The sequence below is a fragment of the Periplaneta americana genome, chromosome 12 (assembly GCF_040183065.1).
Source record: "Periplaneta americana isolate PAMFEO1 chromosome 12, P.americana_PAMFEO1_priV1, whole genome shotgun sequence".
Taxonomy (NCBI): Eukaryota; Metazoa; Arthropoda; class Insecta; order Blattodea; family Blattidae; genus Periplaneta; species Periplaneta americana.
Window position 1 is genome coordinate 84,424,643 of NC_091128.1, and position 13,798 is coordinate 84,438,440.

The 13,798-nt window shown below is 35.1% G+C and overlaps 1 protein-coding gene across 1 annotated transcript in view; it reads left to right on the forward strand.

Moving 5' to 3' along the window:
* The window catches only part of Mvb12 (multivesicular body subunit 12-like Mvb12), a 29,501-nt gene that overhangs the window by 3,094 nt on the left and 12,609 nt on the right, over positions 1-13,798 (forward strand). The window contains exons 3-5 of the mRNA XM_069841657.1: positions 6,215-6,344; positions 8,419-8,514; positions 10,663-10,871. Coding sequence (XP_069697758.1) covers positions 6,215-6,344; positions 8,419-8,514; positions 10,663-10,871 — 435 coding nt within the window. The remainder of the gene's footprint in view (positions 1-6,214; positions 6,345-8,418; positions 8,515-10,662; positions 10,872-13,798) is intronic.

Below are 13,798 nucleotides of genomic sequence, written 5' to 3' on the forward strand. Positions count from 1 at the left end.
GCAGCACAACAATCTGCGAAAATAGCTGCTGATTCAGGTTGAGGAATTCTGATTTTAACTTTAGCATCACTTTCTTTATACAAGACCAAACGGAAAATTTATCATGGGAGAGAACATTGCTTATTATAACAAAGAAACGAATGGTATTTTGCAACCACACACAGCAAGTGGACAAACTTGCTTGATCATTGCTTCAATGAGCAGCTTGAATTTCGTCCTGTATTGCAAGGAGAAAATTCTCTGCAGCTTCGTTGGAATTGATATTCTTTTTTCTTTCTTCAAAAGCTTGGGACTGCACCTTCTTCACAAACCAGTGAATCTTAAAACTAGGAAGCATCTTCAACTGTGTCTTCAACATTATTATGTTGGGACGACCTTAACATTCTTTCCATTGTTTCCATGTCAAAGTTTTGTCAATATCATCAGCAGGAAGAAGGGACTCTACATTCTTGCATGCATTACAAAATCCAGTCATACACATTTCATTTGTAATATCACAGCAAACCTTAATAAGTAGTTCATTTCATTTTTTTTTTCATTTCATTTATTATATTCCATAGACCTTACATTAGCAATAAAGCTTTAAGATGTGGAACAAGTCAAATTTTTACAAGATTACAATTACAATTTTTTTACAATTTCAATTTCAATTTTTTGACGAGATGTAGTGAGATGAGTTGAGGCCGAGGATTCGTCAGCAGAGTACCTAGGCAAATACTTGGCATTTGCCTTATGGTTGGAAAAAAACCTCTGAAAAAACCCAACCAAACGGGGGTGAAGTGAAGTGAGGCTGAGGACTCGCCATAGACCACCCAGCATCAGTCCCAGTCATTTCCATTGGTTGGAAAAATGTTGATTTTATTGTGCAATGACTGAACTATTAAACGAAAGTGTGTGTGATACTTACAGATACATACATTATGCGGTGTTTGTGAGACAGGAGGACATTCTGCAGTTGCAGTTCATAGAATTTGGATAATTTTGTTTCAATTTCAGGTTACTCCTGTTTAAATAAATTAAATGTCTCCTGTACCATCATGATTATTTGTCTCTTTTGCACCAGTTTCCGTTTACTCATAGAAGGATCTTAAATAGATTTTGTGTTACTAAGCCCTGATGCCTGTTGGCTTATATCATCACAACTATAAAGCTACTCTACTTCATTAATGTCAGTTGCAGAAATCCTAGATGTTACATTACTTTTTTTTTGTGAAGTTCACCGCATAAAAGCTTCACATTTGAGAGCAGATCATTGACTAGCTTCTTCATTACTGGGGCTGTCAGGCATTACCTTTTTCACTTTGTTTACAGCTTCGCTATTGAAGACGCTTGTAACTTGAGTTTTGTGAAGAATAGTAACACCTTTTTCTTCTGTGACTCAGCCTTCTTTTCCTCTCCATTTCCGTACTCTATCAGCAGTCTATAAACACTTCAATTTAAATTTGTTAAAATCCATTGAATTTTTTTTTTCTTTTCACTTTCTCTGTTCTTTTTTCTTCTATCTCTGTCTTTCTCCAAGTATTTTTATGAAGTTCTTCATTTTTCTTCAATTTCTCCCTCCATTTTCTTACGTTTTCTGTTGACCTCGCATTGTCTGCAATAAGATGAATTAATTTCAAAAATAATATTTAAAAATCCTTATTAGACAGCAAAGTAATCTTTCTCATATTAAGAACATGATCATAATAAATGTTGTATAACTTGGTTTGAAGTATAGCATTTCTATAGAGGTTAGTAACATATAATAGAGAAATGTTACATACTACTTACTTACTTACTTACTGGCTTTTAAGGAGCCTGGAGGTTCATTGCCGCCCTCACATAAGCCCGCCATTGGTCCCTATCCTGAGCAAGATTAATCCAGTCTCTACCATCATATCCCACCTCCCTCAAATCCATTTTAATATTATCTTCCCATCTACGTCTCGGCCTCCCCAAAGGTCTTTTCCCCTCTGGCCTCCCAACTAACACACTATATGCATTTCTGGATTCGCCCATACGTGCTACATGCCTTGCCCATCTCATACGTCTAGTTTTAATGTTCCTAATTATGTCAGGTGAAGGATACAATGCGTGCAGTTCTGCGTTGTGCAACTTTCTCCATTCTCCTGTAACTTCATCCCTCTTAGCCCCAAATATTTTCCTAAGAACCTTATTCTCAAAAACCCCCAATCTCTGTTCCTCTCTCAAAGTGAGAGTCCAAGTTTCACAGCCATACAGAACAACCGGTAATATAACTGTTTTATAAATTCTAACTTGCAGATTTTTTGACAGCAGACTAGATGACAAAAGCTTCTCAACTGAATAATAACAGGCATTTCCCATATTTATTCTGCGTTTAATTTCCTCCCGAGTGTCATTTATATTTGTTACTGTTGCTCCAAGATATTTTAATTTTTCCACCTCTTCGAAGGATAAATCTCCAACTTTTATAGTTCCATTTCGTACAATATTCTGATCACGAGACATAATCATATACTTTGTCTTTTCAGGATTTACTTCCAACCCTATCTCTTTACTTGCTTCAAGTAGAATTTCCGCATTTTCCCTAACATATTCACGTCATCCGCATAGACAAGAATCTGATGTAACCTGTTAAATTCCAAACCCTCTATGTTATTCTGAACTTTCCTAATGGCATATTCTAGAGCGAAGTTAAAAAGTAAAGGTGACAGTGCATCTCCCTGCTTTAGCCCGCAGTGAATTGGAAAAGCATCAGATAGAAACTGGCCTATATGGACTCTGCTGTAAGTTTCATTAAGACACATTTTAATTAATTGAACTATTTTCTTGGGGATACCAAATTCAATAAGAATATTATATAAAACTTCTCTCTTAACCGAGTCAAATGCCTTTTTGAAATCTATGAATAACTGATATACTGTACCCTTATACTCCCATTTTTTCTGCAATATCTGTCGAATACAAAAAATCTGATCAATAGTCGATCTATTACGCCTAAAACCACACTGATGATCCCCAATAATTTCATCTACATATGGAGTTAATCTTCTCAAAAGGATATTCAACAAAATATTGTACAACGTCAACAAAAGTGATATTCCTCGAAAGTTACTACAGTTAGTCTTGTCCCCCTTCTTAAAAATAGGTACGATTATGGACTCCTTCCATTGTTCTGGTACAATTTCCTTTTCCCAAATAGCAAGTACAAGTTTTTAAATTTCGCTAGATAATACGCTTCTACCCTCTTGTATTAATTCTGCTGGAATTTGATCAATACCTGGAGAGAGAAGTGTTACATATGTAACATTTTTTAATTCCTTATTTTTAAAAAAGAAAAAAATGTTAAATAGTATTCCACTGTTACTAGTTGATTAAGCACACTAAGTTCCACATTTTTGTTCAGCCTTTTAAAATTGTTATGGTTCTTTCTTGAATAAAATAAACTTTTTTCAAATTTGTGTTATGTACTGTATGTTACATTGAAAACGGTATATATTCAAAAACTATTTTGAATTCAACTTACCTTATATCTTAAAATTATTTTAATACTGATGTGCAGCACAATTAGGCCTATTCTTCTTACAGCTTCTGTAGTACTGCAACCTATTCAGACTTGCACAAGGAGAACAGTGATGCCAACAAATTGACACAATAAACCTCATACATCACCACTGAGCATGTATGCCAACTTTGACTAAAAATAGCTTATTTATGGAAATAGTAGAGAAGTTTCTTTCAGAAGCGAGAAGAAATATGAACAATTGAGGACCGTTTTTGCAAAACTTGCTAACTGCAGAATTTGCAAAATTGAGATTTTGGTGGAATTGTTAACATAAAAGAGGCCTCTACGCGATGTTAAAGTTATCTTAGTAAAATTGAATTATTACTCTTCATTATAGTGTGTCAAAGTGTGATGATTGCACCTATAACCTATTTGTCTTCATTCAGTTTTTTTGTCTCTCCTGTAAAATTTAGTTTTTTCAGTTAGCAAGTTTTTCAAAAACGGTCCTCAATTTAAAATTGTTTCCTGCTCAAATAAACACTTTTTTTATTTTGAAAAAGTAGCGCTCAGGCTCACTTTACCATGGAATGGCTCAAAAGCAGAACCATCTATATAGAAAGGCGGAGCATTGGGTTGACAACATTGTAAATTACTGTCAAGCGAAGGCCTATGATACAAAAGCAGGTGTTTGTGTTAATGTCTATTTTCAATATAAATTAATGTTATAACAAGTATGTGTTGATGAAATTATGTTCCTGGTCATACCAAACATTCATTGATATTTCATAAAAGTTATTTCTGTCATTTTCTGGTGTTATTTTGACCTAATTGTTTACTATATAAAATTATGTTCGCTGTGAATTCAGGCCTTTATAAAATTTACAGTTTATGACTTTACAGTGGTGTTCCTGACTTTACTGAGCCAAACTTTTACTTTTTCCAAACAAACATTATTATTAATAAGGAATGTTTGTAGGATGTACAGAGCTGGTATCTGCATATAGGCATACTGTCTAAAGTAGGTTTTATTATATTTATGAAAAATCCACTGAAAATAATTTTAAGATGCTTTTATGAAATATTCTAGCCTTTTTTTGCTGTAAACTTGTTAAAATTCAAAAATCGAAAACTGAGCTATAAAATAAAAGTTGCCATCCCATTGTGCTCTTCCTCAATTTTTTCGATAATATCGTCGTAATTTGTGCATTACATTATTATACATCTTCATTCTAAATGAAGATTTATCAATTGATGTTGATAACAAGTAAAGATTTTGTATTGGAAAGTCGCCAGAGATGTTGAACTTTCCTACATTGTGATCTTGTGTAACCCTTCATGCAAATATTTGATGAACCTTGCATATCATATGAAGCAGATTACATAGTCAAGGTCACCAGCATAACTCTGGGGTAGGTAGTGAGTGGAATTTGTGGTTGAAGGCTGTGGTCAGGTGTAGGTTCGAATCCATCTTGACTGATTACCTGGTTGGGTCCCCCTTCCCCTCAAGGTTTTTCTCAACTGTAGGACAAATGTCAGGTCATCTCATGGCAAATACTTGGTCTCACCTCTCCAGAATACCATCTCACTATCGTCAATCCCACTGATGCTAGATAATCTCGCAGTTGATACAGCATTGCTAAATAACTAATTAAAACAAAATATATGTTCAAGCAATAGTCTATAGAGGTAGAATTTACTACTACTACTACTACTACTACTACTACTACTACTACTACTACTACTACTACTGCTACTGCTACTGCTGCTGCTGCTGCTCCTACCACCACCACCACCACCACCACCACTATTACTACTTGTGAATGGCTTTTAGAGAACCCAGAGGTTCATTGCCGCCCTCACATAAGCCCGCCATCTGTTCCTCCTCTGAGCAAGATTAATCCAGTCTCTACCATTATATCTCACCTTCCTCAAATCCATTTTAATATTATTCTCTCATCTACTGTATATCTCGGCCTCCCAAACGTCTTTTTTCCTCTGGCCTCCCGTCTAACACTATATATATTCCTGGATTCACCCATATGTGCTACATGCCCTGCCCATCTCAAACATATGGATTTAATGTTCCTAATTATGTCATAATTATCACTCATAATGTTGATGTCCGAAATTGCACTATCCCTTTCTGTATTCAAAAAGTGTACCATCAAGGACATTAGTGATACTGAATTTCCTGATTGATATGACCAGGATTTCCTTTTTGACGATTTCCATCTGTTTTCACTCACTTACAAATTTACAAATAGCTATTTGTTGGTCACTTCTACATAACCTGGGTGGTGACAATTGAACCTGCCACCAGCATAGCTCGTCGACTGAGGCACTTGCCTGCTGATCCATAGTTGTGCTCGGGCATGAGTTCGAATCCCGCTTGTGGTGATTACCTGCTTGGGTTTTTTCGCGATTTTTAACTGTAATGCAAATGTCAGGTAATTATGGCGAATCTTCGGCCTCATCTCGCCAAATACCATCTCACTGTCACCAATCCCATCAGTACTAAATAACCTACTACAAAAAAAATAATCTCGATAGCAGCCTCACCAGAATAAATGATGGATCTTTGACATTTTAAACAGTATTTTTCAAGGAAAAGAGTGGATATGCATATTATGGTCCAAAACCTATTATGTAATTGGATGTCGCAGGTTTGCAGGCAGCATAACAATAAGTTTCTAATATATTTATGTCCAAATTGCTAACAATTATGTCGTCGTGTGCATTTTGTTGTAGAACAGAAAGCTTGGCGCAAACGACAGCTTTGCTACAGACTGGCAAGACGGAGCCAGGCTGCCTGTGCAGTAACGGACATTATTGTGCTGGGCAGACTCAAGAAGGCTCCAAATGGATTCTCGTTGGCAGGGTAATGTTGACATTTAATTCAGCTATAAATATCGCGCTATCAGTGCCTGGATAATTTTTACCCCCCTCCACCCTTGTTGGAACACATCATAATGTCACTCACCAAGCAGGGTGGCTTGGGAGGTCTCAGGCTCTAATCTCATGGTCAGCCAGTCCGTTCAGGGTTTTTAGTGGTTTCTTCTATCGTAAAACAATTAGGAGACTACTTATTTAAAAGGAAAATGCCTGATTGGATCCTATTTTCACTATAAATATACAGGTAGGCAACAGTTACTGTTTGCAAGACCTGACAATGGAGATGTCTGCAGAATGTTCAGATATGGCCACTAGATGGCAACATATGTCTGCTGGTTGGTCAGTACATGGCGGCAAATGGGAAATGCAATGTACCATTCCTAATAGACAATCACAATATGATCTCACAGTTAACGTGACTAAATAAACCTAAAAGTTAAATAAAATCAGCACTCCTTTTCTTGCAAACAGTATGTTCTTTATACATCATTTACTGAGGATAACATCTGTACTCACTTCATAGAAACATAATATTCTATTCAGATTTGAACCTGTTGTCCTTTATTTTATCTTTGTTGAATATATTGTTCAGATAGGCCTCGATTTATGACAGATTATTACATTCTGATAAGTTTTGTAAGTCAGATTGGTTTTTAAGTCAAAAAGTGATACACAATGTGGAAGGGGACTAAATAGGGTCTTTTTGAGAGGTTAATGAGGGCAATGAGTAAACATAAAAAAGAAAGTCTAGTATCATTGTCGTCTTTTGTGAACAGGTTTTGAGAAAAGTAGCATTTCTACTTCAATTTTGGAATGCATATTCCAGGAAAACAGGAGATGTTTGAGAGGTGATGTTGGGGGATTTTGTAAAGCAAATACCAACAAATGTATCATTCATTGGTTTGTTGCATAACATTGACGGTTTGGCCGTGATTTTGTTAAAGATCAGTAACAAAGCATGTGACAGGAAGACATATGGTAACCATGCATTCAGTGATGATAGAAGCAAGACTAAAGCAGGAAGGAGAAAATACACAGCCACTAATGTCCCTTTCTGACACGTTAGGTTATTGAATCTTTTTTACATTTAAGTACGTAATTTTGCGTTTAACTTCCCTCTCTAATTCATATCTCAAAAGGACTGTATTTAGTTCCTCTGCACCCAATATAGTATGTATAAGGTATTAAAGATATCATTACAATTATTTGTACCGCAGGCAGCTCAGTCTGTTTGTTATCCTAGAGAGCGAGCCTCGTGACTGCTGCCTGGCTTACACTTAATGACTGTGACTACTGTCAGATGCAACTTGGAAGTGCTTGTGAAACCATAAGTGCAAATGGTCGTAAGTCGAGGATTATCTGTATGCTGTTCACTTCTCTTGAATGCATTGCTATCTTGCTACTTAATTACTGCGCTTGTTTTTATACCCAACCCAGCTGTGTGCATTGCACCTGATTTGTCCACATTTTTGCTTTAAGGAGAGAATTGCAGATATGCTGCTTGGAATACTTGGTGTGCACGCTAACTTACGCTTGATTGAGTTGATACCACTGAACTATGTGAACTGAAAATGCGTTACACAGGGTGTTAACTAATATGTGGGAAGCCTTTGGAAGTTAGATAGAGGACCTAAATACGAACAAAAAAGTACATGTAAATATGAAATCATTTTCACTTTGTCTTTTAACTACAAGTATTTTTTTTAATGTGGTTTAGTTCTTACATTAGTGGGTCATTTTTATTGAATCAGAAGGCCTCACATCTTCGTCCAACTCTGTTCCCTTTTGCATGAATGACTATTTTTTTCCCCCTAACCAAGAGTGCCGTTGTTTTGTTATTTCTGGTTATTTGGGTGCCAGATATGAGGAATTTTACTGTACTTACATGAACATTTTTTGCTTGTTTTTAGGTCCTCTATTAATAGCGCAAAGGTTTCCCACATATTAATTAACACCCTGCATGTCACATTGCTCTGACTTCATTGATACTACTGATAATGGTTGAAGACATTGCACTCAAAACTCAAAGTAAATTAACATTCTGATGATTACTTTTTCAGAGAAATAAATGGGATGACTGTTTGCTTCAAGTATGGACCAAGTTTAATGAATGTAAACAAAGCCAATGCTGCTCAACCTACTCCGCTTCTTTACAGGTAAGTTGTTTGGCATACGTAATGTACTCTGCCTTTATTACTTAATCACTTTGTGTGCAGTTTGTAATTATATACATTTTTTATACAGATTGCATTACGACATTTGGCAAAATAATAATAGAAACTGTCGAAAACAATTTAACTTGGTCTACTTGTCTCACCTATTTTATCAGTTTCCTATTCCCTTTTTCTTGTCTGTCTCTGAGGCATTGCTTTTCTTTCTTTTTCTCACATTTATGGTAAAGTATTGAGATAATTCTGTCTTACTTTTATACAGTATGATAATAGGGTGGTAATTAAAAGTTGGTAAAATTATAATGGCTGCGAAGCTTGAATAAAAGAGTACGAAAAATTGTCTAGCCTAGTCCTAAATCTAGAGTAGACACATCGGATTTATAAAATAAAACCATCTGCCCTTCAGTAAGGGTGACCACAAGGATCCAGAAAATAAATACATATAGAAACTTTACAATGAAAATACATACAATAGATTCGAAAAGAAAATGAAAATGAATCATATTACTTGAAACAGAGATGAAATTGCAAAATGGAGATGGTACTACAAACTCCAAAAAGAAGTCTGTGTAGTGACCAACGATTAGCCATGATGTTATACTGCTTGCTAAAATAAGGAATGCAAGGTTAATAGATGGTTCTCTTTTCATCATCAGTAAGTTTTGGCTGTTGTGCATCTCTTTCAAACCTGATAGTCGGGTCTAGTATTGTTCCTGTGTTCTTTTTTCTATCAATGACAATAATATCTGCTTGTCTTGTTGAATCATCTTTCAAGATACAATGCACTTCTTCATAAACTTCTAATCCTTGTTATCATAGGATGTCAGCAAGCATACTCACCAAGATGGTACAATGCTTTGAATGTAGGATCTTATCTCTCGTTACGTAACAGTAGGATTCATTTAGTATGGTAACTGAACTAGTCAAAATATGCACCATAATTTCTTAATGCAACATGTCAAGTAAGTTTTCACATCCACACAGCATGGCAGTTAATTTTTTATGCTTCTCTATTTGCTATGGAGATCTTAACTATGAACGCATTTAGAGGGGAGGTTTAGACATGCAAGCTCATAATCAGTTCTCTTGTTAATGTCTATGAGCTTACATTATAACAAGTCCTGCATTTGGTTACTTTGAATACAAATTAGGTGTACACTGATTATACTATTTATTTATTTATGTATTTATTATAAAGGCAGCTTATTTGCAATAAAAGATTATTTTTACTAGGGATAGACGAAATTTAAAAAAAATCAGGAGCCAGCCTCTTTATTTTCAGGAGCCATCACATTTCGTCCACAAATGCTAAAATAAAGATACATTACTGAAATATATTAAATATCTATGCAATGCAAACACACACTGTCAGAGACACTCCGAAGTTACGTAGGACAATATCTTGAAATGCGTAACAAATGTAACGATATTAATTCAAAAAGTACTTCTAATTTCTTCCTACAACTGCTTTTGTTAATGTGTATGTCTTAAAAAATTTTGAACTCAATAAACAATTTAGGCAACACAGAATTTTTAGTTGCCATTGCTACTTGACACTCAGAATTTGTCTATTCCTGATTTTTACGGTAAGTAAAATGCATCTAGATACTCTAGATCTAATTAAAGTTTAGAATTAACAAATTAAAAAATATAAGTTTCAGCACAAGCTTTAAATAAAACACATGAGCGCGTGCTTCATGAATCTATAAATTACAATCAGTGACTCTAAACATTTTAAGTGTTTCAAATAAAATATGTTTCCTTTTTTCTGATAAAATACATTATTGTTTTTCCTAATGACATGCTCGCTACCAAATTCTTCTATTGTATCACTCATTCCCAGCCACTAGCTTTGTTTTGTTGTCATATGTTCATTGAACAGCAGACCTGAAATAAGTAGCATTGAATGCCGTCAGTCTATATTCCATACATATATCGTTATAGGTTGCTTGGAGACTTTAGGTAACCAAACACATTTATTTCATGTGAACTTAATGTAAAAACTGGAATTTAGAAGAATGAAAATGAAATTACTCTTGCTAACACTTCAGTGCTGTTATAATTATCTAATACCGATGTTAAGTGCAGTGTTCTTGTGTTGCGCTTATGTTTCTGATGTGTTTGTGTCTATAGCCTGAGTCCTGCTCCTACCTACCTGCCACACTCGCAGAGTCCACAGCCCACAGTTGCCTCTGTTGTGAACAAAGCTCCTTCGAATGGCTTGGCAGGTGGGGAATCCCCACATGAGTACGAGAAGTTGATCTCACTTCGGCCATCACGTCCAGCTCCTAAGCCCCCCAATGGGGCTTCTGCAACTTATGCCACAATAGCAGCATACAGTGGTAAGTTTCTTGGCAGCAAGTAAAATTGTATGTAATGTGGAAATTTTAGAATTAATAGTTCTCCTTTAGGTAGATAAGGACTACATAGATGAAACAATGATTACTTGTTCATCTAATTCATGAAAAGAACATTCATATATAAGAACCATTTATTTTATTGAAGGTGAATATTGTTCTCATTACACAACTGGAGAATAAACTTTTAGTGAAATTTGATGTGAAAGGCTTGCTTGTAGCCATGACATTTCTAAGTAATATTTCAACCAGACTGTATTCTTCCGATATTTGCAACTTGAAAATATTTTTTCCTTCCTTCTTTCATAATGTTTGTTCATACAAGCTGAGTAAAAAATATGGAACACTGCTTGTAGCTTTCCAATTTTTAATTTTAAGAGAACTTCCAAATACAAAAATCATAGGGGTGGGAAAAGAACTCTTTTGAACGTGTTTTCAAAAACTGTGTTTTTCATTTATAAAGAATGTGCCAAGGAGTCTGTTATTTTTAATAATGGCACCATGAACTTACTTTTCCATTTTTGGATTCTTCAGATATTAAAACATGCAAAATCATGCCTTTTTTTACCATTTATAAACTATTATTTTGTAAAAATTGCCTCAAATTTATGATTCCAATGTATTTGTATGTAACAAAGAGAAATGCTTCATTATATCCTTTCGTGAGACTAATCATGGCGAATCTCACAGAAGGGAAACGAATTGAAATACTGATTACATCCAAAGACATTTTGCACAAATTGGTTTGTATATAGTACTGTAATTGGTGCCTATTAACTCTTATTGCGGGGACTTCTGATGAGAAATGTATTCTGTGTGTGAGAACACTTATTTCCAATCTATAGTCGATCTCAAGCTACTTATTGATCTATAGAGTTGGTTTCCTTTCAAGGGTTACACAGTATCATATAATCAGCTGTCTTTGTAATAAATGTTGTGTGTATTAGTTTACACAAATCCACTTCGTTTTCTGATCTGGATAAACCACAAAGTGATTTGTGCAAACATCTCAATGTGTTTATGCATGCACACAGGCCAGTTTGTGCAAATTTGTATTTTATGCTTTCTTCTTTCCTTGGAATGCTTGATCTATTTCTTGCTTTCACATTGTTAGTCTTTTCCTCTCTATTTTCTTCTTGTACCAATAACTTCTTTACCAATGTCAAGAAGTATGTATGTTCTTTCATTATTTCTCATTTGGCACACCATTAGCTGAATGGCTAAAATGTCAGCTTTCGGTGACCCAGGTTCAAATCCAAGTTGGTCCAAATGAAATTTACAGTAGACAAAGATTATGTATAGTAGTGATAGGTAATCATCATCATCATCATCATCATCATCATCATCGTACTGATGCACTCTAGACTACTTCCCATAGTATGGCAAAGAGTCTACAATCTTGGATGTTCCTCCTAGAAGGGTATGTTTGATTGAATAATGCAAGTCATATACTTATGATTGGAAAAAAAAAATTCTCCATTTGTTATCTATATCTTCCTATCTCTGTCAAAATTCACCTCTGCTCCTGTCTTGAAAGATAATATCTGCCTTTCAGGTGTCATATTAATGGACGAGATATCTTTCAGGTGTCATATAAGTGGACAAGCTCGAGTAAGACGGGCATTAGCAGCCAACCAATGTTTAACAAATCACACCAAATATGTGTTTATGATGTAGGATTCTTTTCTCTATAACAGTGCACTTGCATTTCAGCATAGCATTGATATAAGTTTTTAAGAAAGTAAAGTAACACAATTTTTTCTTCTCTCGAGAATGTTTAATAATAGGAAGATGGAATGAAAGAAGAAATATGTGTAGGTGAATTACCCCTGCATAATCACCAATTTCTTTGTACACCTGTCCCAACAGTTGATGAGTTTATCAATGCCAATATTGGTGATACATTAGCATGTACATTATTTAATGTAGCTCTGGGAAATGTAATAAGAGATGCATAAATTGACATTAGGGAAACAATATTGTACAAATCAGTTCAGATATTAGCTTATGCTTTTGATACTGACATAATAGGTAGATCACCAAAGGTAGACTTTCTAAAATTGGAAAAGTCCTCACAAAGTATTGGCCTAAAAATTAATGACTTGAAGGTAAAACAAAATATATGGAAATAACAGATAAACCAAGCAACACGAGTCACATCATTATGGATAAATACAGGTTTGTAAAGGTGAATGATTTTAAATATTTAGGCATGATAATTACAAATAAAAATAAAATGTACAAAGAAATTAACTCCATACTTATAGACTAATGCTAGCCAATACAGGATTATTTGGGCTTAAAAAACAACTTGGTTCCCGATACCTTAGACTCCAGACAAAGACTAAAATATACAGAACTCTTCTGAGACCTGTTTTTACCGACAGCTGTGAAAGCTGGGCTCTAATAAGAATGCAAGAAAATACGCTCAAGATATTTGACAGGAAAATATTAAGGAGAATTTTTGGTCCAATATGTGTAAATGGTAACTCGCGAATTAGATACAAAGACAAACTATATGAGGCTTATGGTGACACTGATATAATTAGACTAATTAAAATATCAGGACTTAGGTGGTTCCTGTTCTTAACAAAAATCGATGGTAAGAGAAGAGTTGGACGACCTAACATCAGATGGCTGGACAGCATTGAACAGGAGTTGGAAGTACTGGGATCACAAGGCGGATGATAGAATGAATGGAGGCACATTGTAGGGGTGGTCAAGGCCTGCTATAGACTGTAGCACCAATGATGATGATCAGTGCCAGTGCTGAAGAAGTCCATACCCAAAACCATTAACCACCATTATGCCACCTGACGAACTTCCTTATCTATAATAAAATGTCTTTTGGAAAGATGATTTTTGAGGGAGCAAGCAAATAATGTTTGAAGGGACTAGCAGCAATTCGAAAA